General features: G+C 34.6%; 1 protein-coding gene across 7 annotated transcripts in view; it reads right to left on the reverse strand.

Annotated features, from left to right (window-relative positions):
• The window catches only part of MCF2 (MCF.2 cell line derived transforming sequence), a 107,616-nt gene that overhangs the window by 25,783 nt on the left and 58,224 nt on the right, over positions 1-23,609 (reverse strand). For 4 of the 7 annotated variants that reach the window (XM_017499917.2, XM_017499916.2, XM_017499920.2 and 1 more), the window contains 10 exons: positions 21,236-21,355; positions 20,308-20,424; positions 18,626-18,775; positions 15,565-15,698; positions 15,136-15,250; positions 9,975-10,094; positions 7,936-8,127; positions 6,708-6,899; positions 5,342-5,513; positions 763-800 (listed from right to left, as the gene is read on the reverse strand). In XM_017499917.2, the coding sequence (XP_017355406.2) occupies positions 763-800; positions 5,342-5,513; positions 6,708-6,899; positions 7,936-8,127; positions 9,975-10,094; positions 15,136-15,250; positions 15,565-15,698; positions 18,626-18,775; positions 20,308-20,424; positions 21,236-21,355 (1,350 nt within the window). Of the gene's footprint in view, positions 1-762; positions 801-3,657; positions 3,706-5,341; positions 5,514-6,707; positions 6,900-7,935; positions 8,128-9,974; positions 10,095-15,135; positions 15,251-15,564; positions 15,699-18,625; positions 18,776-20,307; positions 20,425-21,235; positions 21,356-23,609 lie in introns of all 7 variants that reach the window. The other 3 variants (XM_037728319.1, XM_037728318.1, XM_017499915.2) reach the window with 2 other exon arrangements.

The raw sequence follows: 23,609 nt of genomic DNA on the forward strand, positions 1-23,609 counted from the left end.
AAAAAAAAAAAAAAAAAAAAAAAAAGAGAGAAAAGAAAACGTGGGATATTGTATCTATGATGAGTCTACTTCTTTACAGGTATCAGACTATCACAGATAACTGAGAGGAATGGAATCTTATATCTAACAATAAGTAAGCAGAATGGGTGCAGTGGCACACACCTGTAGTCCCAGTTATTCAGGAGGCTGAAGTGGGAGGGTGGCATGAGCCCAAGAATTAGAGGCAACAGTGAGCTATGTAGCCTCCATGAATAGCCACTGCACTCCAGCTTTGGCAACATAGTGAGACCCCGTCCCTAAAATAATTTAAAAACAAACAAAAAAAGAATGGATATCTTTTTTGAGCTCCGAGTTAGCCTCTGCATGGGGCATTAGAACCTGTCCTGTGTGCTTCATACTTGTAGGACTGGAATTGCTCATGAAAGAAAGTTTCTTCTGCAAAAAGGTGCAACGCTTATTTACAATTATTGAAGTGATGGTGGATGGTGGCAAAAAGAAGCTGGAACATATAAGAGATGTTCTACACAAATGATTCTAATCTTGAGCCAGGACTTGAGAAACGGCTCATTCTGAGAAACTAGCGTATCTGGTGATATGCCAGCAATGCAGTAAAACACAATGCAGCAGCAGGGTTTTTTTTCTTTTAAACAGTCTTTCAAAGACACAATATTGGTCTAGTGAATGAAAAATATGGTTTAAGGCCCATAGCAACTCTACAACTAAAGCAATAAAGTCAATTTTGAATTAATTAATGATATTTACTTTTAAGTTGCTCTGATTTTGTCTCCAAGTCTTCTTCCCTGGTAGAGAAATGTGAAAGAAGAATTTCAAACCAGAATTAAAGTCAGTACTTTTAATAAAAATACATACATATTTATTAAATAATTTGAGTTAATATTCCAATATGTTTATATTAGTATTTTTAAATCACACTATAGAAAATAATGATTGGTTGGACTTATATGATTTCAACTTCTTATCGAGCACAATTTTACTGTGTATTCACCCCTTCTTTCATTTGTCAAACATTCACTTACTTGCAAAGCATTGAGGTAGGGGTTAGTGCTCATAATTATTTGCAGATTTAGTATTGATTCTGACACAAAAACATCTAATCAAATTGTAGCTCATTGATTAACTCAATCAAAAGAATTTTGAAAAAAACTAAGTTTAATCTACTAATTAGAGCATCTAACACTTATTTGTTACTTTCTACATGTTGAGCACTATTCTAAGAGCTATGCATAAATCTTCTTTTTTAATAGTCGAAATCATCTTAAGAGGTAGGTAACGACTTCTATCCCTGTCTTTTAGATAAGGAACTAAGATTAATATCTTGTCCAAGAAGCAGAGGTGGTATTCAAATTCATATAATCTAGTCTCAGAATGTTTCTAACTACCATATAAACATTTCCAAAGCATGATAAAATGTTACAAAAATTCATCAAAATGCAAAGCTTTCATCTTTATTTTTTAAATGTTTAGTTTAGAAAGGGTGAGCCACTGTATTATTAAGCACGGAGTTCAGATGTTTCTACAAAGCCAAAGGCATGGTCCAACCAAAGACTAGATTGTTTAGATTCTAATTCTCAGGGCTGCTGAAAAGGCTGTTGTTATTCACACAGGCTGCATGGGTCTCTTCTCTCCATGAAAGAAACAAACCTTTTGTCTTTCCCTCCTCAGCAGGAGCCAATATCAGGCACACTCAGGAAAACGATGGGCTGTTACATTCTCTAGACTCTATACTTCACTTTCACTTATTAAAATATATTTTACATCTAAACTTCACGTTTATATAATCATATAGAAATATACATTAAACTTAGTGGGAACTATTATACAAAATTAACTTCTCAATGAATATTAATATGCTCCACTTTAAAGAAACCTGTTCTACAGAGATCCAAACTTATTTCTAAAGGTAACTTAAGAAGCAATTATTATTTTGCTAATTAATTATTTGCAAATACATTAAGAGATACAAAATAAATATATGCACAACTTATGAGAAACACATTCTGCAAAGCAAGATAGATGTATTCATCTTCTAACAATATATATAAAAGGACTGAGTACCTACACCATATGCTAAGCTCTGTGTTTGGGATACAAAGATAAATTGCACATAGTTTTTGCCCTTACAGAGCTTAGTTTAGCAAGAGAGACAGAAAACAGACAATTTGTTAAAGCCAAGAAGAAATTCAGGGGTACTTGTTATCACATAGCATGAACACCTAAGCAAACAGGGGTGTAAGGAAGGAGGAGATGTGGGGAGGAAAAGCTTACCTGAAGGAAGTGGCCTAGAGACAGGAAATCTGATGGAGGAGTAGAAGCTAACATGTGAGAAAGGGAGAGGAAAGGGAATAGTGTCCCAGGGAGAGAACAGTGTGTGCAATGTCCACAAGGTAAGACACCTAGGAAAGGGAATAAAAAGTGGGTAGGTAAGTGGAAGAGACAGAAAGACTGTCACAGTTGTCAAGGCCAGAGATGATGTTAGCTTAGACCAGGAAAGTGGCAGTAAGGATAGCAGTAGGGATGAAAAAAAAAGTGGACAGATTTGAGAGAGATACTTAGTAGGCACAAATCCACAGGACATAGAAATTTTGACCAATTAGAGGTAGGGCGTAAGTGAGAAGGAAGAACAAAAGCCCTAGGCTTGGGTAACTGGGGAAATCATAGTGCCATTCACCAAGATGAAGAGTAGAAAGATTGCAGGAAAGAGTTAATCTGAGGTATGTTGAGTCTGAGTTGCCTATGGGAAATTCAAAAAGGCAAATTATAAACAGAGGTCCAAAGTTTAGAAGAAAGATGTAGGCTAAAGATACAGATTTAGTAGTTCAAGTCACATTTTACATTTTATATCTCGCTGTCAATGTCTCACATTCTCAATAACTACACTCTATATTCAATGTTAATTCTACAAATATTTATTACATCTTGCTAAGTGCCAGGTACTGTGGTAGGTGCAGAATTATATTTGACAAAAAAAGAAAAAACTAAAATAAAAAGAAAGAAAAACAAGTTTGATTCATTTTTATAAGAAAGTAATACTTATGTTTTGAGGTGGCCAAATTTTATATATGTGGCTTAGCAATTAAAAGTCTAAAGAAATTGTTTGGAATGGATTGTTAACAATCCCTATCACTCACAGAGTGATTAGGTAAAATTAACAAGGTTTGTAGCAAAAATAATGTTTTGATTTAATTTACAAAGAATGATGCATAATAGATAAAATCATTTATCCATCCATGCCATTTATTTATTAAGCTGCCTCATCCTTATAAGCACATTAGGCAGTCTCAAACTGAAGCAAATCCAAGCTACTACTAACAAAAAGTTGGATCATGAAGTATCTTAAACAAAAGAAAGCCTGATTCATTTTAGCATCTCCAATTGTTTTCCTTTATTCTTTTTGGGGGGTCATTTCATGAAAAACCTTGAGTTTAGAAGCATAATCTACATTTTATACAGTCATTTTCCAATGTAAGTATAATACAAAGAGAAGAATGGATGGTTATTACGAAAAACAGGAAAAAGTTACTTGCAGTTAGAATGCCAGAATGAACTGCTGCTGTTTTTAGATGCCAAACTGATTTTTCACATGTACATAAACTCAGGAAAATGTATTGGCAAAAGTAATATAATAAAGATGTATACCTTTTGAAAAAAGTTTACATGCTTGAAAGAAAGAGTCTCCAGCTCCCACTGCAGAAGGAAATTGTCACGCCATTAAATTAGAATATCAGAAAGAAATAATGAAACAATACAAAACAAAATGTGCTAGTGAGTGACCAAGGACTTGCATGGATCTGTGAGAGTCTTCTCAGAACTCCATTCCTCAACCCAAGATGCACCACTTCAAGAACCTCTTCAGAGGAGTTGAGATTTTAGAGGACAATTAAGCAAGCAGGTTTAACCAGAGGAAAGGACTAGTCCAGTTTATTAAGTTTTTTTTATACTCCTCAATTTTTTTCACCCTATCTTTACAATAACCCATTGGAGTCAGTAGGTATTATCGTCCTTATTGTCCAAGCAAGGAAACTGAGGCTAAAGAAGCTAAAAGAACTGTTCAAGGAGATACAGCCAGTACATGGAGTCAGAAATCTAACTGAGGTCTGTCTTCTGCTCAAGAATATCAACGTATCTCATTTTTATTCTCATAGCTATTGGGTTTTATTCCCTTATTGTTTTTTATTTTGTTATCTTTACTCTTTTTTCCAATACTTTTAATATTCCCTGTATCTTTGATATATCTTTGATATAGTCAATATTATTCATTTAAGACATTGCTTAGGGTTTTATTTCTAAATATATTTCTATATTTCATAAGTATTCAATATGTAACTTTCATAATCTTAGCCTAGTTACCTGCTTTCATCACCTTTTTAAAATCTGAACCATGCTAGATATAACCTATTATTTTTATGCTCATTATCCTTGGCTCAAACCTTCTCTGAATTCCAAAGTGGTTCCTCTACACTAATGAAGCTTCTGATTCCATTTAGATCAGATAGACTGACTTTACTCCCATCTTCATCCATTCCACTTTCTTAGGGCCCTAAAGACCAAATTACTCTCCTCTAAGAAGCCGTGAAGGCAGCTCAAGGGAACACCTGAGCTATCTATATCCAGAGTAGTTCAACACATTATGAGGGTAATTATTATTTCCATACAACTTAGAAAGAAAGTAGATATTACATGGATAAAACTAGAAAATTAAAACTAGAAAATGAACTCTGTAACAGTAAATTACGAAGAAAATTATTCTACTTAACAGCATTTATTTAGAAAAGGGAATCCATTCGATTATCTAACTCATTCATTTACTAGAAACTTGTAAGAACCAAGTCATATTTCACCACTATGCAATATATCCATGTAACAAAACTGTATCTACTTGTACTCCCTAAATTTATACAAATAAAAAAGGAACAAATCATAGCTTATCTAGAGTAGCAGTAAATATGTGTCTGTGTATGTGTGTGTGTGTGTGTGTGTGTGTCCATGCACACATATATATATAGTTGATATATTTTCCTTCACCTGCTGAAAAAAAATTGTAAGTTTAATGCTGGTAAAATTATCATAGTCATTTGCAAGGCTGGAGTACTCAGTACTGAGATGTTCACAATTCCTTGTACTGTACTATATTACTACTATGCTTTACTACTGTACAATAACCTCAATTTGAATCTTGCTTTGCACAATATAAATATGACCAAAGGTACTAAAATTAAATTTTCATCTATCAGCATTGAAGAACAAACTCAGTATTTACATCAAGAGTAACAACATAAACAATAGCAAGAAAAAAAGAGATAGACAAAGTAAGATATTTTACCATGTTTCGATGAAAAAAATGGTGCTCTAGATCTGATCAAATTTTCAGATGTGGGTACCACAAATTGAACTGGCCTCACATGCTTATCTGCCAGGTTCCTGAAACCAGCCTGCTGATTCTCAAATATGCTTCGAATGTTTTCAAGCTTGAGTTGTATAGTCTTCATTTGAACCTGCAGGTTGCATAAGAATTACATTAAATATTTTCTGAAATGAGGTCATTACAAACCCTACTACATTTCTCAGGCTCAGATAGTCAAAATAAATTAGAGTTTAAAATATAACTACAAGAAATTTAGGAAAGTAAGAAAACAGAGTTTGTATTATGTTCACATGGATATGAAACCAAAACCTCAACCTGAGGAAAAAAATTACCAAGAAGCATTCATGAAATTGGTCACTGCATAGAGTGATTTGCCCTTCATTGGCTGAAATGGATAATGGCTGGAAAAGAAAGCATATTGCTCTTTCTTGTTTAGCATAAGAAAGTCACCAAGTTATAAAAACAATCAAATGAATAACATTGGTAAAATACTTTGTTACATTTACCCTGCAGGGACACTCTTGTTATAGTTCTCAATGTTGCAACAGGCTCTTCAGAGCCACCAATGGATAATAAACTTTCCTACCTCTCCTAGATGCTTTGAGGCAGCTAGAGTTAAGCTTGGTTGCTTCCAGAGAATCACTTGGCTATTGCCATGACTATGTTTCTGATTTCCTGCGGCACCCTCTAGGATATTCCACTAAGCATGGATCTAGATACTGCTCCAACCTTAGAGTCAACTACTTATTTCAGCAGCAAATAGCATCACAAATGGTCTTATCTTCAACACGGAGAATCCTTCATGTCATTTCCAAGGGGGCAGCACTGAGCTCATCTATAGCTCTCCATCCTGTTAACATCAACTTCTGCCTGCTCCTCCTTCCCCAAATCCTATCTTTATCCTTTGATTCTCAAACTGAGTAGGAAAGCCACATCATCCACAGAGCATCTACTGATAGTACTGCAGCACAAAGGAAAGATGTTTGGGGTAGAGTACTCTTGACATGGCCCCAACATTCTATTATAGAAGAGCTTTGGGCCTTTCTCCAGTGATACACAACAAAATATGTGTGAAAACTCCTTGCACATAAAAAGAGTATTAAAATAATGGAGTTGGAGCTCAAAAAGGAAATTATTCTTCATTATATAGCAAACATATGCCTTTGAATTCTTTGATGCTTGACAGTGGCACTACTATCACCCCTAAGAGGACAATGTAAGTGCAATTTGACATAAAGTTAGCTGTGAGGTAGTAAACCTACCCACACTACTGCAATTGTAATTTTATTCAAATGTTTATTTGAAAATTAAAAAAAAACTCTACCTTAAGTTCAGGGGATAATATTACATCAAATTCATACTGCAGTGTTTCAGGTTCATAATTTATAAAGGGTAGAGCCATTTCAAGAAAATTTTCAATGTCTTGAAGAGCTTTCTGAGCATCTTCTTTGGACTGAAACTTATCTATTTCCTGATTAGCCAGAAGACATTCCCCTTCATCACAGCATTGACGAGCCTGGTGAGAAAATCAAGAAGAAAAAAACAAGAATTAATAAAGAGAAAACATATTTGTCCATTAAATGAGTGGTTCTCAGCCCTTGGCTTCTGTGAGTCACAATTGCATTCAGAGCTATTAAAAAAATAATAAAGATATCTAGGTTCTGCCCCCCAAAATTCTGATTCAGTAGCTCTGGGCCATAAGGTGGGCATTTAGACTTTTAGAGAGCTCCACAGATATTGCTGATATGCAGCCAAGGTTGGAAAACACTGCATTTATTTCACAACAATTAATTTATTCTGCAGCAGGAGTCTGACCATTTTCTCAATGCTAACACTTCAATTGCATGTGATTTTCCCAAAATCAATAACTAAAATATGAAATTCTTAGAAAAATATAAAGTATAATACAAATGCTTAATGAATGCCAAGGACAAGGATAATGATTCCTTACCAAAGAATGAGATGTAAAGATTAAAATGTTTATGTTCAGATATAATGTCTGTAAGTGGTACCCCTATTTTATATTCCACTGCCAACACCAGAACCACATGGTGACCTGTCAATTCATTGCCTAATCATGAAAAGGGTCAAACCCACAAACCATGGAGGAATATTTTCCAGTCACTGTTTAATATTTTATTTCTGTACTATGAAATGTGATAGGAGTTTCAGGTTTTAGCAAAATGCCCCTCAGGCTTTTAAAAATGTTTCGAGTACAAACCATCACCAGTGGAGGCTTCAGAGTTGTACCCAAAATAGAAAGGAAGCCATTACTCCACAATTTCAATATTTAGAACAAAGGGCAAAATTTGAACTATATTGGATCTTCCATGAATAGTTCATTGGCAGATGGATGAAAAAATCATAATCAAATTCAGTCCTTCAGACTTCTTACAAATTTAACTCCAAAACTACACCAGTCCCTGACCATATAAACTCTGAGAAGATAAAGGGTATTCCATGAGGCAGAAGGGTAAAGTGTTTCAGGCTAGCAGGACCCGGAAAAAAATGTTCATTCCTTTTCAGAAATGAATCATTTCCCATTACACTACCTGCTGTAGTAGTTTATGTATTTTGAAGGTCCTGCTGAGCTGTATCCGTTTTGCTTTGATCTCATTAACCAAAATATCAGAAAGGTAACGTAGCTCATTGCACCTCTGGCAGATTAAATCAAGTGCATAATGGTGATTTGCTGCAAGCTTGTGTCCATGTAATATCACAAACTGGGCTTTTGCTAATAGTGCCTGATTTTAACAAAGAAAGACAATAATGAATACATGATCTCTGTTACTATAGAGAAAAAAAGAAAATAGTTAAGGAGCAAATTGCTTGAGCGAGTTATATGCCAAAAATATAATTTGATGTATGCTGCTTCAGGCTGCAAAAAAAAAAGAAAAAAAAAACCTTAAGATCACAATAATTAGCTGCAGCAGTGATGTCATTAGAAGCTCATGCATTTCTGGTTATAGAAACTAAAAATTTTACATCACACTCAGAATGTGAATGAGATTTTTTTCTTCTAATATTTGTGGATTTAGAAGAGAACAGCCTATATTAAATGAGTTATACACACCAGCCAAATGTATTTCATATCATCTTGGCCTTAGAAATCTCATCAGAGTTGTCATGTACCTGGACTACTTAACATACCTGAAGTCATAGGATTTCTGTGTCAAAAAATAACCCTCAGTGGCCTTGCCTCCACTCTGTCAACTACTCACTCCCCCCAGTGTAGAGACTCAATAATAGTAGGAGTTCAAGAAATGTTTGTCAAAATAAAATAAATAAAACTGAAACCCAGAATGAGGAAGTGACTGGCCTCTCTACCTAGTGGGAAAACCAGGTTTAAAATGGAGAGCTGTTATCTAATGGAGATATACTTTAAATTTTATAAGATAGAAAAGTTCTGGAGCTATTGTACAACAATGGGAATTTACTTATCACTACTGAACTTAACCCTTAAAAATGACTAAGATGGCAAATTTCATATTATGCATTTTTACCACAATTAGAAATGGAAAGTTATTACATAGAAAAAAATTAAGTCCTCCTTAGTTTCCAAACCAGTTTGCCTCCTCTTTCTACTACACCATAGGGATATACAACCTGTCCCATGATCACAGAGACCTACAAGCATAATTTCAGAACTAGTTATCATAACTGTTGCTTCTTCAATATTTGTTTTCACATATTCATGGTTCACCCATAAATCTGTTTGTATGCTGAGAATTCATCCTAAAAAGCATGGCCTTGCTCTCACATAAAAAGCATGGCCTTACTCTCACATAAAAGCTTGAGTTTTTAAAGTATTAAAGCCATTAGTACAAACTTTAAGACTAGCAGAAATAATAAAAACTGCCTCGGTTGAGTACTTACTACATAGCCCAGTGGTGTGCCAGATGCTTTATATACATCTAAATGAATATTCACAACTGTCCTGCAAAGTAGGTCATTTTATCCCCAACGTATAGACAAGGACACGGAAGATTAGAAATCAATTTACTCAAGGTCACAGATAGTAAAAATAAATAGATCTGTCTATGTGAGTCTCTATTTGGTTAAACTTCATATATCATAAAGTGGGCATTTAAGGAATTATGCCCTTATATGTTTCCATCATTTCCAAGCACCATATATTATTCTGAATACACATTTTTCTAGCTTCTCCGAAACAATTTATGTCCTTGCTGCTATTGGTGGGCTTGAAATAGTTCATGCTATTGTCTCAGAGACCTCCTTTTACAGCTACATGACACATCCTTAGTGTCACCCATGGCCCACATTGAACAAAACAGAATATAGACAAATATAATTGTGCCTAAAATACACAATGTTGTTAATATGGGAGGAGGGCGAGGAATAAAAGACTACAAATAGGGTACAGTGTATACTTCTTGGGTGATGGGTGCACCAAAATCTCACAAATCACCACTAAAGAACTTACTCATGTAACCAAACACCACCTATACACCAATAACCTATGGAAAAATAAAAAAAAGAAATTCATAATAAGGGTTTATACTACCTAGTCCCACCAAAGCATATCTATTATGCTGTATAAATAAAGCAAACATCTAAAACACAATCTTACCTGAGAATTTTCATCTAAGTTTTCCAATTTTTTTATTTTTTGTTTTACTTGAGCTATAGTCCCTGTTACATCAGCCAGTTCTGCTTGTTGGTTTAACAGAAATTCAACTTCAGTCACAAGCTAAAAGTAGGAAACAAAGAGCTTTTAAAACATAAAAATTGTCCCTTTATGATCAAGTTTTATACAAAATGCTTTTAAACAAAAAAATTGACATGGAGAAATTGCTGATATTAAAAAATATTTTGTTATTCACAGAAATAGCGATAATCTGTTAAAATTTAACTTCATAGATATCAATGTGTACTCATGATATATAAAAGATCACCATGTACATGTGTAGGTTTATATATGAGGACATGTATTTGCATAAATGTATAAATGTGAGGTTTATATATATGGACATATAATATATTTGCATAAATGTATACATGTGAGGTATGTATAGGTATATATACATTTGTGTGAGTGCCTATATATATATATTTATACACACACACATATACATCTAAAACACAACCTTACCTGAGAATTTTCATCTAAGTTTATTTTTGTCATCATTCCCCAGCTCTCTGATGAATGATCCTAAAAGCAAAATCCCTCCAGAAGTAATAAGCACAGCTCCCACCCAGATCTTGATCTTTAATACTGTTTCCCAGAAAAAGAAACCAGGGCTCCTCAGGGAAATGACTGATTCCATGGCTGAGGCAGAATAGGTACAGATGAACTTGGGATATATTTTTATGCCAGAAAGTAAGAAGGTGATTTATTTAAATGTTGGAGCATGTCACAAGGATACAGCAGCAGTTTGAAACATCAAAATAGTCAAGAACAGTAATAAATTATAAACCATTTAAAAAAACCCTAGGAATTAGAAAAGAAGTCAAATCATCTCTCTTTGCTGACGATATGATTCTATAACTAGAAAATACTAAAGACTCTACCAAAAGACTCCTAGAATTGATAAACAACTTCAAGGAAGTTTTAGGATACAAAATCAATGTACAAAAATCAGTAGCATTTCTATACACCAATAATGTTCAAGCTGAAAGCCAAATCACAAATGCAATATCATTTACAATGGCCACAAAAAGAATAAAATATCTAGTAATACAGGTAGCCCAAGAAGGAGAAAAATCTCTATAAGGAGACCTATAAAACACTGCTGAAAGAAATCATGGATGACAAAAACAAATGGAAAAAACATTCCATGCTCATAGATTTGAAGAATTCCTATCACACAAATGGCCATACTGTCCAAAACAATCTACAGATTCAATGCTATTCCTATCAAACTACCAACATTCTTTTTCACCAAATTAGAAAAACTATTCTAAAATTCACATGGAACTACAAAATAGCTCAAATAGCGAAAGCAATCATAAGGAAAAAGATCAAAGGCAGAAATAACACATTACCCGACATCAAACTATACCAAAACGTCATAGTCCTGGTACAAATACAGACACATAGACCAATGGAACAGCATACAGAACCCAGAAATAAAGCTACACACCTACAGCCAACTGATGTTTTACAAAATCAAGGAAAATAATCAAGGAGGAAAGGACTCCCTATTCAATAAATGGTGCTGAGATAGCTGACTAGTCATATAAAGAAGAGTGAAACGGGAACCCTACCTTTCACCATATATAACAATTAACTAAGGATGGATTAAAGATTTAAATGCAAGACCTCAAGCTACAAGAATCTTGGGATAAAACCTAGGAAACACCATTCTGGACATGGGCCTTGGTAAATAACTTATTACTAAAATCTCAAAAGCAATTTCAGTAAATACAAAAATTAATACGTGAGACCTAATTAAACTAAATAACTTTTGCATAACAAAAGAAACTATCAACAGAGTAAACAGACAACCTACAAAATGGGAGAAAATATTCACAAACTATGCATCTGACAAAACTTTAATGTCCAGAGTCTGTAAGGAACTTAAAAAAACATGAAAAAATGCTCAAACAGAGAAATGCAAATCAACTGAGATACCATCTCACACCAGTCAGAATGGCTATTAAAGGGCAAAAAGGAACAGATGCTGGTAAGGCTGTGGAGAGAAGGGAACACGGATACACTGTTAGTAAGTAAGCTAGTTCAGCCACTGTGGAAAGCATCCTGAATATTTCTCAAAGAACTTAAGATAGAACTACAATTTGACCCAGCAATCCCATTACTGAGTATATACCCAAAGGAAAATAAATCATTCTATAAAAAAAGACAATGCAATTGTACGTTCATTGCAGCACTATTCACAATAGCAGAGGCTTGGAATCAACCTTGGTGCCCATCAGTGATGGACTAGATAAAGAAAATGTGGTGCAAATACTCCACAGAATACTATGCAGCCACAAAAAAGAAAAAAATCATGTATTTTGCAGCAACATGATGCAGCTGGAGGTCATTATCCTAAGCAAACTAACACAGGAACTGAAAACGAAACACAACATGTTGTCACTTATAAATGGAAGTTAATTACTGGTTACACATAGACATTAAGATAGGAAGAATAAATGCTGGACACTGCTAAAAGAGGGAAAAGGAGGAAGGTAAGGGCTTAAAAACTATTGGGTATTATTCTCATTACCTAAGTAATGGCATCATTCACATCTCAAACCTCAGCATCACACAATATACCCATGTAACATACATGCATGTATACCCCCTAAATCTAAAATAAAACTTGAAAGTATTTTTAAAACCACTAAGTAAATATATTTGAATCAAATAAAGAAATAAATGGAGAGAAGCGAAGGGTCTTGCTTCAGTAGAATGCCTAGTGTGGACTTATAAATGTGGACTGGACATGGGGGTTGAAAAAAATCATGATTTTGCAATCATCATAGCAAAGATTTGTCCAGGCAAGCATCATCAGTTGATGCTAAATCTATGGGGAAATTTTGATGAAAAGCAGGATATTTGCATAACCTTAAATTTTCTCCCCACACGTTTACTACTAATTGGAATGGGAATAAAAGTAATTTTACAATGGAGAAATTCAACAACATCCTGAATAGACAATCAAAATCCATATCAACAATAAGAGGGAAGTAGGCGTCATTCACCTGCAGATGTGATTCACTAAGAAGGACACTTAACTAATGGGGCATTCTAGCTGGTCATACATACTAAGTAGAATCATGAGAAGATGTCAGACAAACTCCAAATGAAGAAAATTTTATTTAAAAAGGGACTATGGCTGGGCATGAGTCCTTATAGCTCATACCTGAAATCCCAGCACTTTGGGAGGCTGAGGAGGGAGTATTGTTTGAGCCTCGGAGTTTGAGACCAGCCTGGGCAACACAGTGAGACCCCACCCCTACAAAAACTTAAAAATTAACCAGGCATGGTGGTGCATAACAGTAGTCCCAGCTACTTGGGAGGCTGAGGTGGGAGAATCGCTTAAACCCAGGAATTTGAGGCTGCAGTAGCTATGATTGTGCCACTATACTCCAGCCTGGAAGACAGAACTATCTAAAAAAAAATAAAAATAAAAAAATAAAAAACCTACATTCTTCAAAATGTAGAGAGATAAAAAACAAAGGAAGGCTGTGGAAATGTTCTAGATTCAAGGACACTAAAGATACAAGGCAATGCAAGACTGGACCCTATTTAGGATCCAGTTCTGAAGGAAAAATAAATGCTATAAAAGACTTGACTCAGTCGACTAACAAAATTTGAATACCAATGGCAGGTAATGTAAAAGTATTGCATTGTTAAATATACTGAATCTGATATCTGTACTATGGTTATATAACAGAATATCCCTATTAGAAAAAAATGGAAGTATTTAGGGGGAAAGGACTATCATGCATGCAACTTACACTCAAATGGGTCAGAAAAATACATATGCATCAGATCAGAAAAAATATATATATATATATATACACACATATATGAGGGAATACAAATAATAAAGCAAATCGAGTAAAAGATTATCATTAAGTTAATCTGGGAAGAAAGTATATGAGTATTTCTATTTTTCTTATATTTGCAATTTTTCTGTAAGTTTATGTTTCTACGTGTTTTTTTAAAAGTCATGTTTCTGGACATATCAACCCGTTGACATGTCACTATGAGATACACCATATCAGTGAGATTATAATCTAAGACAGACAACAATATTGATTAAAGACAGAAATTAATGACTTGGGGAAACAGAACATAACCACAGGACAAGAATTTGGTACCGATACAAATTAATATGTAAGTATAATCATAATGAGTATGTTCAGGAAAAGTGCTATTTTCTGTATATTCAGTTGGAGAGGAGGGAGAAACACAAATACCTACAAGGACCAAGAGCAACTTTTCCTTTTCTTTCTTTAGGGGAGGTTTCATGGAGAACGTTTCAAAAGATGTTTGAATCAAAGGAAAGAAAATGCTGGTGGTAACTGAGCCCTATGTCCAGAGTACAGTGCTCCTCCCCAACCTAACTCTGATGAGCAAGTGAAATACAAAGACAGTAAGCCATTCATGGGCAGAAAACAAGCTGGGCACATGCAAGAGAGAATAAGTGAGTTTTCCCCGGATCCTCTGGTGAAGTATACACTATGAAAGAGACTGTGAGAAGGTTGAACATGACTGAAAAAGGAAAAGAAACTAAATCTATGCATCTTGACCATATATGATGGATTTTCCAGGAGGGTTCAATTGGAATATACTTTTAATTACTTGTTAAACTTATTTAATTTCATCTTTCAGGCTTTTCATAGAAATAAACTCCTGGATCAGAAATAAAATCTTGTAAGGTCATACTAAATTTGGTCATCATAGGTAGATGGGATTTAAAAACCAAGAAGGAAGTTGGTATTATTTTCTTGGAAAGCTATCTCATAACCTTGAACACCCTTTAGGTCTAAGATAAATTTGAATAACAAACCTCAAAGTAGAAAGTAGCTTTGTCCCTTTCATATATATTGGCAGTTAGATACTTTCTCATAGGAAATGAGCAAGCTGAAAAAGTAGAAGTCTCCAAATTTTAGTAGAGGTTTTCTTCAGTCTAAGCCAAGGTTTATTTATATTTGCCTCCTTTTTTTTCTCTTTGTAGGTATAAATGGGAAGCTTGCAAGACAGGATTTCTGATGATTAAGAAGTGAGAACCTTGGTATAATGGAAAAAAAGTGTACAAAGAAATGTTTTAACTGACCTCTTGAAAATCCTGCTCAAACTTCCATAGTTGCAGATACTGCTCCATTTTTAATTGATGTTTTTCCCAAAATCCATCAAAAGCTGTTTCCATATCATGTACTTGAGTCAGCAACCTTAACAAAGAAAACTCAAATTATTCCTAAAAACAACTATCTGTTTTGTAAATATGTAGATAAACATGGTCTGGACACTAAGAAATATAGACAAAATCATAGCCTATGATACTTGGTTCTACCTGTAGAGACTACCAATGTCCACAGAATCTCTTCTACAAGCAAAATCATCACTGTCAGAGAATCTAGAAATAAGTTCTCAGATTTCCAGAGGCCCAGGAATACTTTCACGCTTAACATATTGCAGCAAAAATGTATAATTGCCTTTCAAAAATATAAAATAAGTAACTCTAAACCAAAAAGAGAGTACTCACTTATTAATAGTTTGCCAGTCACCACTGATTTGCTGATGACATTCTAGTCTTGAACTGACAGCTCCTTCGGTGTCAGGCACTTCCAGATTTGTTAGCAGAATTTTTCCTTCTTTGGTTACAGCTGTAATATCATTCTGCCCAAAGACACAACAGGAGTATCAGCTAATTAGTAACCTAAACTGAATGATCTGATGAGAAGGAAACATACAACTATGGCATGAAGAATAGGAACAGTAATTCTAAATGGCCTTTGCTTTCATAGCTCTCTAAAAATTCACAAAATTGTAAAATCTCAGTGCCACAAAATCTGAAAGCTGTGAGGATCCAAGAAGCCCCTGCCTCACAGATGGATGTTACAATTAATATAAGATCATTATGGGAAGAAGTACCATGTAGTCTATTTATAGCCTCCTTCTCTAACTGATAGAAAATTCCAATCCAGTCCATTCCATTCTGCTAATACTTTTATTTATTTTTATTTACTTTTTTAGAGATGGGGTCTTGCTATGCTGCCCAGGATGGACCCAAACTCCTGGGCTCAAGCGATCCTGCTGCCTCAGGCTCCCGAGTAGCTGGGACAACAGATATGTACCACTGCACCCAGCACTGTTGTGCTAACACTTTTAATTAGCTTAAATAAAGCAATAATAGCACAATAAAAACCACCATAGTAGAAAGCATATAATTGTAAATAATACTTAATGCATGTTCAGATGCAGTTAAATGCTTTCCTTACTAATCTTAATTGTCACTAATCACTCCCTGCTTTAAGTCTTGTTTTACTTCACATTTAGATTTAATGAATTCATCACATATATGCCTCTATTCAGAAGATCTTAACTTCAGTGGGTGATCTAACAATATAGCCCTTTTCGAGACATCTAAGAGTGATTTAAGATTTCTTTCAGGTGGTCCAAGAGTCCCTTGAAATTGTAGACAAGATTTGACTGTACATTTATTCTGAGAACAGATTCCATGACACCATGACCAACATGAGTAATAACATCAACAATAAAAGCCAGCGTTTATGAAGTACCAACTGTGTACCCAACATTGTTATACATACATCACTTTCTTTGCCTCATTTCATTTAACAACAATCCTACGAGGTATGATGCATCATCATCATCATCCTCATTGTAAAGATACAGAAGCTGCAACTCAGAAAAGGTAAGCAAGTTTATGAAGAACAACAACGTGTAGTTTATGAAGAACAGAGCTTTCTTTCCTTGGACAGAGTTTTGTTTTTAGATTGTGATTCAAAAAGTCAGTTTCTTGAAAATCAAACCACTGTGAGATACCACCTCATACCAGTCAGAACAGCTATTATTAAAAAGACAAAAAATAACAGCTGCTGGCGAGGCTACAGAAAAAAGAGAACACTGATACATACTTGTTGGGGGATGTAAATTAGTTCAGTCACTGTGGAAAACAGCATGGAGATTTCTCAAAGAGCTTAAAACAGAATACATTCAGCCCAGCAAACCCATTACTGAGTTTATATCCAAAGGAAAGTAAATTGTTCTACCAAAAGACACATGCACTCATATGTCATATGTCATTGCAGCACTATTCACAATAGCAAAGACATGGAATCAACCCAGGTGCCCATCAGTGGTGGACTGTATAAAGAAAATGTGGTACACATACACCATGGAATACTGTTCAGTCATAAAAAAGAATGAGATCATGTCCTTTTTAGCAACATGGATGCAGCTGTAGGCCATTATCCTAAGCAAATTAATGCAGGAACAGGAAACCAAATACTGCATGTTCTCACAGTGGGAGCTAAACATTAGGTACACATGGACATAAGAGATGAGAACAATAGACAGTGGAGACCAGTAGAGGAAGGAGGGTGGGAGGGGGGCGAGTATTGAAAAACTACCTATCTGGTACTATGCTCACTACCTGGGTGACAAAACCATTCACACACCAAACCTCAGCATCCCATAATTTATCTATGTAACAAACCTCCACATGAACCCTCCGGACCTAAAATGAAAGTTGGAAAAAAAGTCAGTTTATCTTTTAAATTTAAACATATATCTCTTTATATAGCTTGAATCTTCTAGTGCACACAGTATGTCTATTATCAGATGAAAGAGATGAGTTATATGAATGCCAAGTGTTGTTCAGCCTATTCTTAAACTTTCTGAAGTGGATCCAAAAAATATTTGCTGATTATCTGAATTGTGCTTCAGAGTCCTTCACAAAGCAACACTCCACAAATGCCTGGGTAGGAGAGCACAAACAATTTGTAACCCCTGGTCTACTGTAGAAAACATCAAGACCTAGTATTCTGCAGAGAAGAGAACTTATAATCAATCGAACAATGTTAGCCTTGGTCACAATGCTAGTTCACAGCAAAGATTGGACAAGAAACTCTGTCTCCTGACTCCTCATCAAAAATTAAAAATATAGCCATGCACCACTTAATGTTGGGGATTTGTTATGAAAAATGCATTATTAGGTGATTTCAGCATTTTGTGAATATCACAGAGTGCATTTACACAAACCTAGATGGATAGCCTACTACACATCTAGGCTACAGGGTAGAGCCTATTGCTCCTAGGGTACAAAACTGCCCAGCAGGTTACTGTACTATATACTGTATGCAGTTGTAACACAATGGTATACATTTGTGTATCTAAACATATCTAAACATAGAAAAGGTACAGTAAAAATATGATATAATCTTATGGGATCACTGTCATATATGTGGTTCGTCATTGATCAAAACAACATTATGCAGTGCATGACTGTACATAGTAAAACAAAACAAAACAAAAAAACTATTTCTTTTTCTGGAGCATTTATAAGATATTTTTAAATAACTTCTCAAGATAATGTACCATTTACAAAGGGGACACTTAGATCTAACATATCCAAGGACATTCTTCTCTTATAAAGTATTATTTTTTATAGTTTTTAAATATAATATATAAATGTCTTTTATCGCCACTTTTGCAACAGTCAGGGTAAAATGTACATAATTAACACCTCTCTGGAAAAAGAAAGACCAAGGAAATCTTTCATTTGTCAACTCTTTCAGACATACCTTCAACAGATGATACCTTTCAGCACGAATTGCCAGAATTTCTTCTATTGAGGGAATATCATCTGGTAGTTCTGTCTCAGCCAGTTCAGTTCCAAAGGACTGTAACATCTGAGCCATTTCTTTCACTGTGAGGGCAAAATTTTCTATAGCCTGCAAAGAGCCAGTGATTATTTTAATTCTATGGTAACTCTGTAAGCATATCAAAAACTGGATCGGTAATTGTATTTGTTTTTATTGGGGGTATAACAGCAAACACATATACTATGAACTCTTCTCCTCTAGAGAAATATGGCATTGCTCTTGTCAATCAACTGTACCTCTTCATCTAAGCCTCTACGAAACTGGAGGAAGGTTAAGAGTCTTCCTGAATATCTTTTATCCAAATTTCTTTACTTATTACTTGGACACTGATGAAAACTATTTATTAAAAATGCCATGTATTGAGTAATTTGTTTTATTTTCTTGAAAATTATAGTGTTTTCCTTATTCTATAAACTCTGCCATTGACAAAATTGCTTGATAATAACTTTACTTCTGAAGAGAGATGAGAACAGTAAAATCACTTTATATTTGTTTATTATCATTTGTGATTAAGCATTAGCATTCCAAACAAGGTGATGATTGAAGAAAATGGGAGAAAAACTCCTCACAACAATTCATTTCAGGTACTATAGAAGATTTGGAATGGTAGTCCCAAAGCCTTTGTTGCCATAAAATGGTAAGTAAGGTTTTGTTGTTTATTTTGTTTTTAAAACCAATTACTCTGAGAAAGAAGGGCAAAATGTAGAGACCATATGTCAATCTGTTTACCATGTATCTCAAAATATTTGCTTGTTTATTTATAGCATTACAAGTTATTAAAGGCTAGGCATTGCTAATTTTGGCAATACATCTTCACGCGAATGAATTGTTGAATGAATGCATTGTTAAATGAATTAATGAATGAAATGCTGAGTGAAGAACAAGTATGAGAAAAATGGAATCCTAATTTAATGGTATATTATTAATCTCTTTCTAAGGGTTCCCCTATCTCTGAGACTAGAAGTCAACATACTTATTTACCACAGACATACTTGGGAGCTGCAGGGTTTTTTGTAAATTTCTATTTGTAAATTTGTAAATTTCTAAAACAGAAGTACTCTTTGTTACAAATCTAAATGCCTTAGAAGCATCACTAAGATAATGAGATTAATAATACCACTTGCATTTATTGATGGTTTGCCATATGCTAGGCACCATGTAAAACATTTTATATTTGCTATCCCATTGAGTCTTTTTAAGATCCCTATGAGGTAAGTTATTATTAGTCCCATTTTACAGTTAGGAAAACTAAGATTCAGAGAGGTTATGTATATTGTCCAAGGTCATATAACTAAAAATCAGCAGGGCCAGGATTTGAATCCATAATTCTTTATTTCTTCAAGTTACTACATAGCCACAGGAGGGTTTGGGCAGAGTATGATCTCCTTATTCCCTAGTATTCTCCTTAAATTGCCATCCTCAGTGACTGCTCATTATTTCTAGATATATCCTACGGAAGAAAACCAAAATGTTGAATTCATACGTATTTGAAAAGTGAGGGCCCCAGAAATTTTTTTTTTAATAGGAAAAATTTCTAGAAGTAGATTTAAAGGCTAACATGAAGAACTATAGGCTCTACAGTAAGGGCAAAGACAACATACATTTCTGAAGATGATCCATTCACTGTGGCAGTACTGCAAGGTGCCGCCTAACTCAGGGGTTAATTGCTTGTCATCAATGTATGTCAGCAAATCACTAACTGAGCTCAGCATAACAACCTATATAAATAAGCAAGAAAGATACTGTTAACTGCCCTTCATGCCATCCCTCCATTAAGCTGTAAAATGAACTTTAGCAAACATTTACTAGAAAGTTACCTCTGATAAATGGTTTTAACAGTTCTCTCCTGTACATGTCCCCACACATGTATGCACTATCTTCTTCAGATAATAACAGTTTTTTTTACAAAACATTTTCTGTAAAACGAAATCATTCTCCACAGAAACCAAAACACCTAATTTTCCTCCATCTAAAAGTTTGCAGTTAATGGTCTAGCTTCTAAAAGAATGCTATGCTCACAACAAAGAAAAGGACTTTATGTAGTAAGTTATAATTTAGCAGGAGGGACTGACCTTTTCAAAATTATCCTAATTTATGAGCACCCTATTCTTAACCTTAAAAACATATAAAAATATATTTTAAAGTCATGGTACTCTGGACTAGCTCAGGATGTAAGTTCATGGGAGTTCAAATACATAAAACATACATTCAATTTTACTAAAAATAAAATTTCCCACTTATATACACATACACACACATACATATACACACATGCATACATACATATATACACATATATATAACATATATGACACTTTTTTGCAAAAGTAATTGTTTTAAGTCGAATAATCTATTTCTTTTTTAAATGGCAAGTGCAAGACTTTTGGGCATTTCAAATGTATACTTTTAAAAGACAAATTTAAATTATTTTCTTTTAAATGCTACATGGGCACATGTAAAATATAAACAGCATGGTGCGAGTCTTTATGAGAATTAGAGGAACAAAACATTTAAATAATGTTCTCTTACTGGTAATTTAAGCATGAAATCCTCCTGACTAAACCGAAATCCAATGTCTGTGAAAGTTCGTTGAAGAAAGCTGGTAGGACGTAAAACCAAAACCAAATGCAAGTTCCCAGGGAAGGAAGCCTATAGAAAGAAAGAACAAAAAAAAGAAAAAAAATTGTCAACACACACTCAACTGAACACATATCAGAAAATACGTAATTGAAAAAAACAAACTTTAGATTCATAAAAGCCAGTAAAAGGCCAACACTTTACAAATGGATATTGATAAAATCTAAAAACATGGAAATAGTAAGAAAAAATAATGTAAGGCTTCAAGTCAGATCCTTGCAACACTTCTGATATGGAATTTTCTCACACTAGACACGTAGATCCCACGTCATAAAGAAATAGACTCTAGATCTTTATTTTAAAGTTAGTATTTGAACTCAAATGGCACTTCTTTCCTATAAAAACAAACAGAATTAGGTGGCAGGTTCCTAGGATAACCCTAAAAGCCAAAGGGGTTTTGGCTGTGTATTTACATTAAACAATAAAAGAACACTTTTATTATGGAATTATATTTTTATTTTAATCTAAGAAATATTTACTGAACGTCTTCTGTGTGTCTACTTCATGTATTTAAATGAATGATTATCATGCTCTGTTAGGCATTAAATGTTTCAAAAATTAACAAAATACAATCTCTACTCAACAGTTAAACTGCAGAGTCCATTAGTAATCAGCAACTCTTTAACATGATAAGTTGATAAGCAATCAAAGGAATTAGAATAATATACAAGGGGAAATGGTAGTACAAACTCTCCAAGACATAGAAAAGCCGAAAACGAAGCATAGCAAGGAATTAATTTGATCAGAACGCCATTCCAGTTCACCAATATTTCCCCAGCTTCTAGAACTTACTGGCACATAGTAGGCAGTCAAAAATAATTGCTATACTAAAGAATTCAAAAGGCAAAGGAGGGCACCTTGCAAAATAAGTGAAGTATGGAGTAGCATAGCCCAATTTTAATAATAAATCACCATGTACTAAACGCCTACTCTGTCCAAAGGATTTTGCCAATATTATCATAGATTCTCTTTATAATAATGCTATGAAGCAGTTAGATTACTCTTTTACAAATAACGACAGTGAGACTCAGAAAGTTTAAGTATACCTTACCCCAGCTGGCAAAGCCTTGATTTGCCCCTAAGTCTGTGCTCTTAATCACTAAACTATCCCACTTCCTGAAAAGGCCCTAGTTAAGAGAGCTAGATTAAATGCTGTTGGGGGACAATGGGAGATGGTGTCGGGAAAATGGGCCAGAACCACATCAGAAGGGATCATGGTTTTTTTTCCTGGAGGTTAGGGGAGTTTCTAAGAGGTTTTGAGCAGCAGGCAACATGGTCAGATTCGCATTTTAGAAGGATCACTTTGGCTTTGGGAAGAACTGGATTTGATCAAGAGTAGGAGCAGACAGATGAGCTAGGAGGCTGGTACAGTAATCCAAGCCAGGAATGATGAGTTTCTGAACTAAAGCAACGGTAGCAGGTATAAGGGTAGAATTTAGGAGGTACAATCAGCAAGTCATAACCACCTGATGTACTCACTGAGAAAGGAGGGACTAGGAGGATCAAACTCCAGATTGGGGGCTTGATTAATTGGTTGAATGGTACAACCTTCACTGAGATAGGGAAAGACAAAATAAACAGGTTTTAAGGAGGGAAACAAGATTCTGATCCCCATTCATATACATGTTAGGTTGGAAGGGTCAGCAGGACATCCAGATGATGTCCTTCGGACAGCTGTTTGTATAAGTAAGAAGGGAAAGAAGCCTAGGCTAGGAGTACAGAATTAGGAGTCATCAGCCTCAAGATGGCAGATAAAGCATAATAGAGAAAAATATATGAAAAATGTTCCTACTGCAATTATATTTCAGGCATGTTATAATATTAGTAATTACACAAAACTATAAAATAAGATTTAATAAGATATTGTGGGGCAAGGAGTTTATGGGAACTCTCTGTACTTCCTGTTCAATTTTGTTGTGAATTTAAAACTGCTCTAAAAAATAAAATATATTTTAAAATAAAAGAAAAAAGTTACTTTCACCAGGGTATAAGACATAGACTTTTTGGGAAATGATGCTCAAAACTGGGGATTTTCTTAATTCAATTTGAGATGGTGATAAAACATAAAATGTTAGGTGGCAATGAGATCTAGAGTAAATAAAAGAGAAATGAGTGTGATATGCACAATCAGTAAATTAAAAGAGCATAAAATTAAATCGATAAACAATGATTATCAATATACATAAATTGGGATGGTTGTCCAACTCATAATTCCCTCAGCAGGCCATGTCTGTTACTCTCTTCCTTCATCTGAGAAACTATACCC

The sequence above is a fragment of the Cebus imitator genome, unplaced genomic scaffold, assembly GCF_001604975.1.
Source record: "Cebus imitator isolate Cc_AM_T3 unplaced genomic scaffold, Cebus_imitator-1.0 Scaffold262, whole genome shotgun sequence".
Taxonomy (NCBI): domain Eukaryota; kingdom Metazoa; phylum Chordata; class Mammalia; order Primates; family Cebidae; genus Cebus; species Cebus imitator.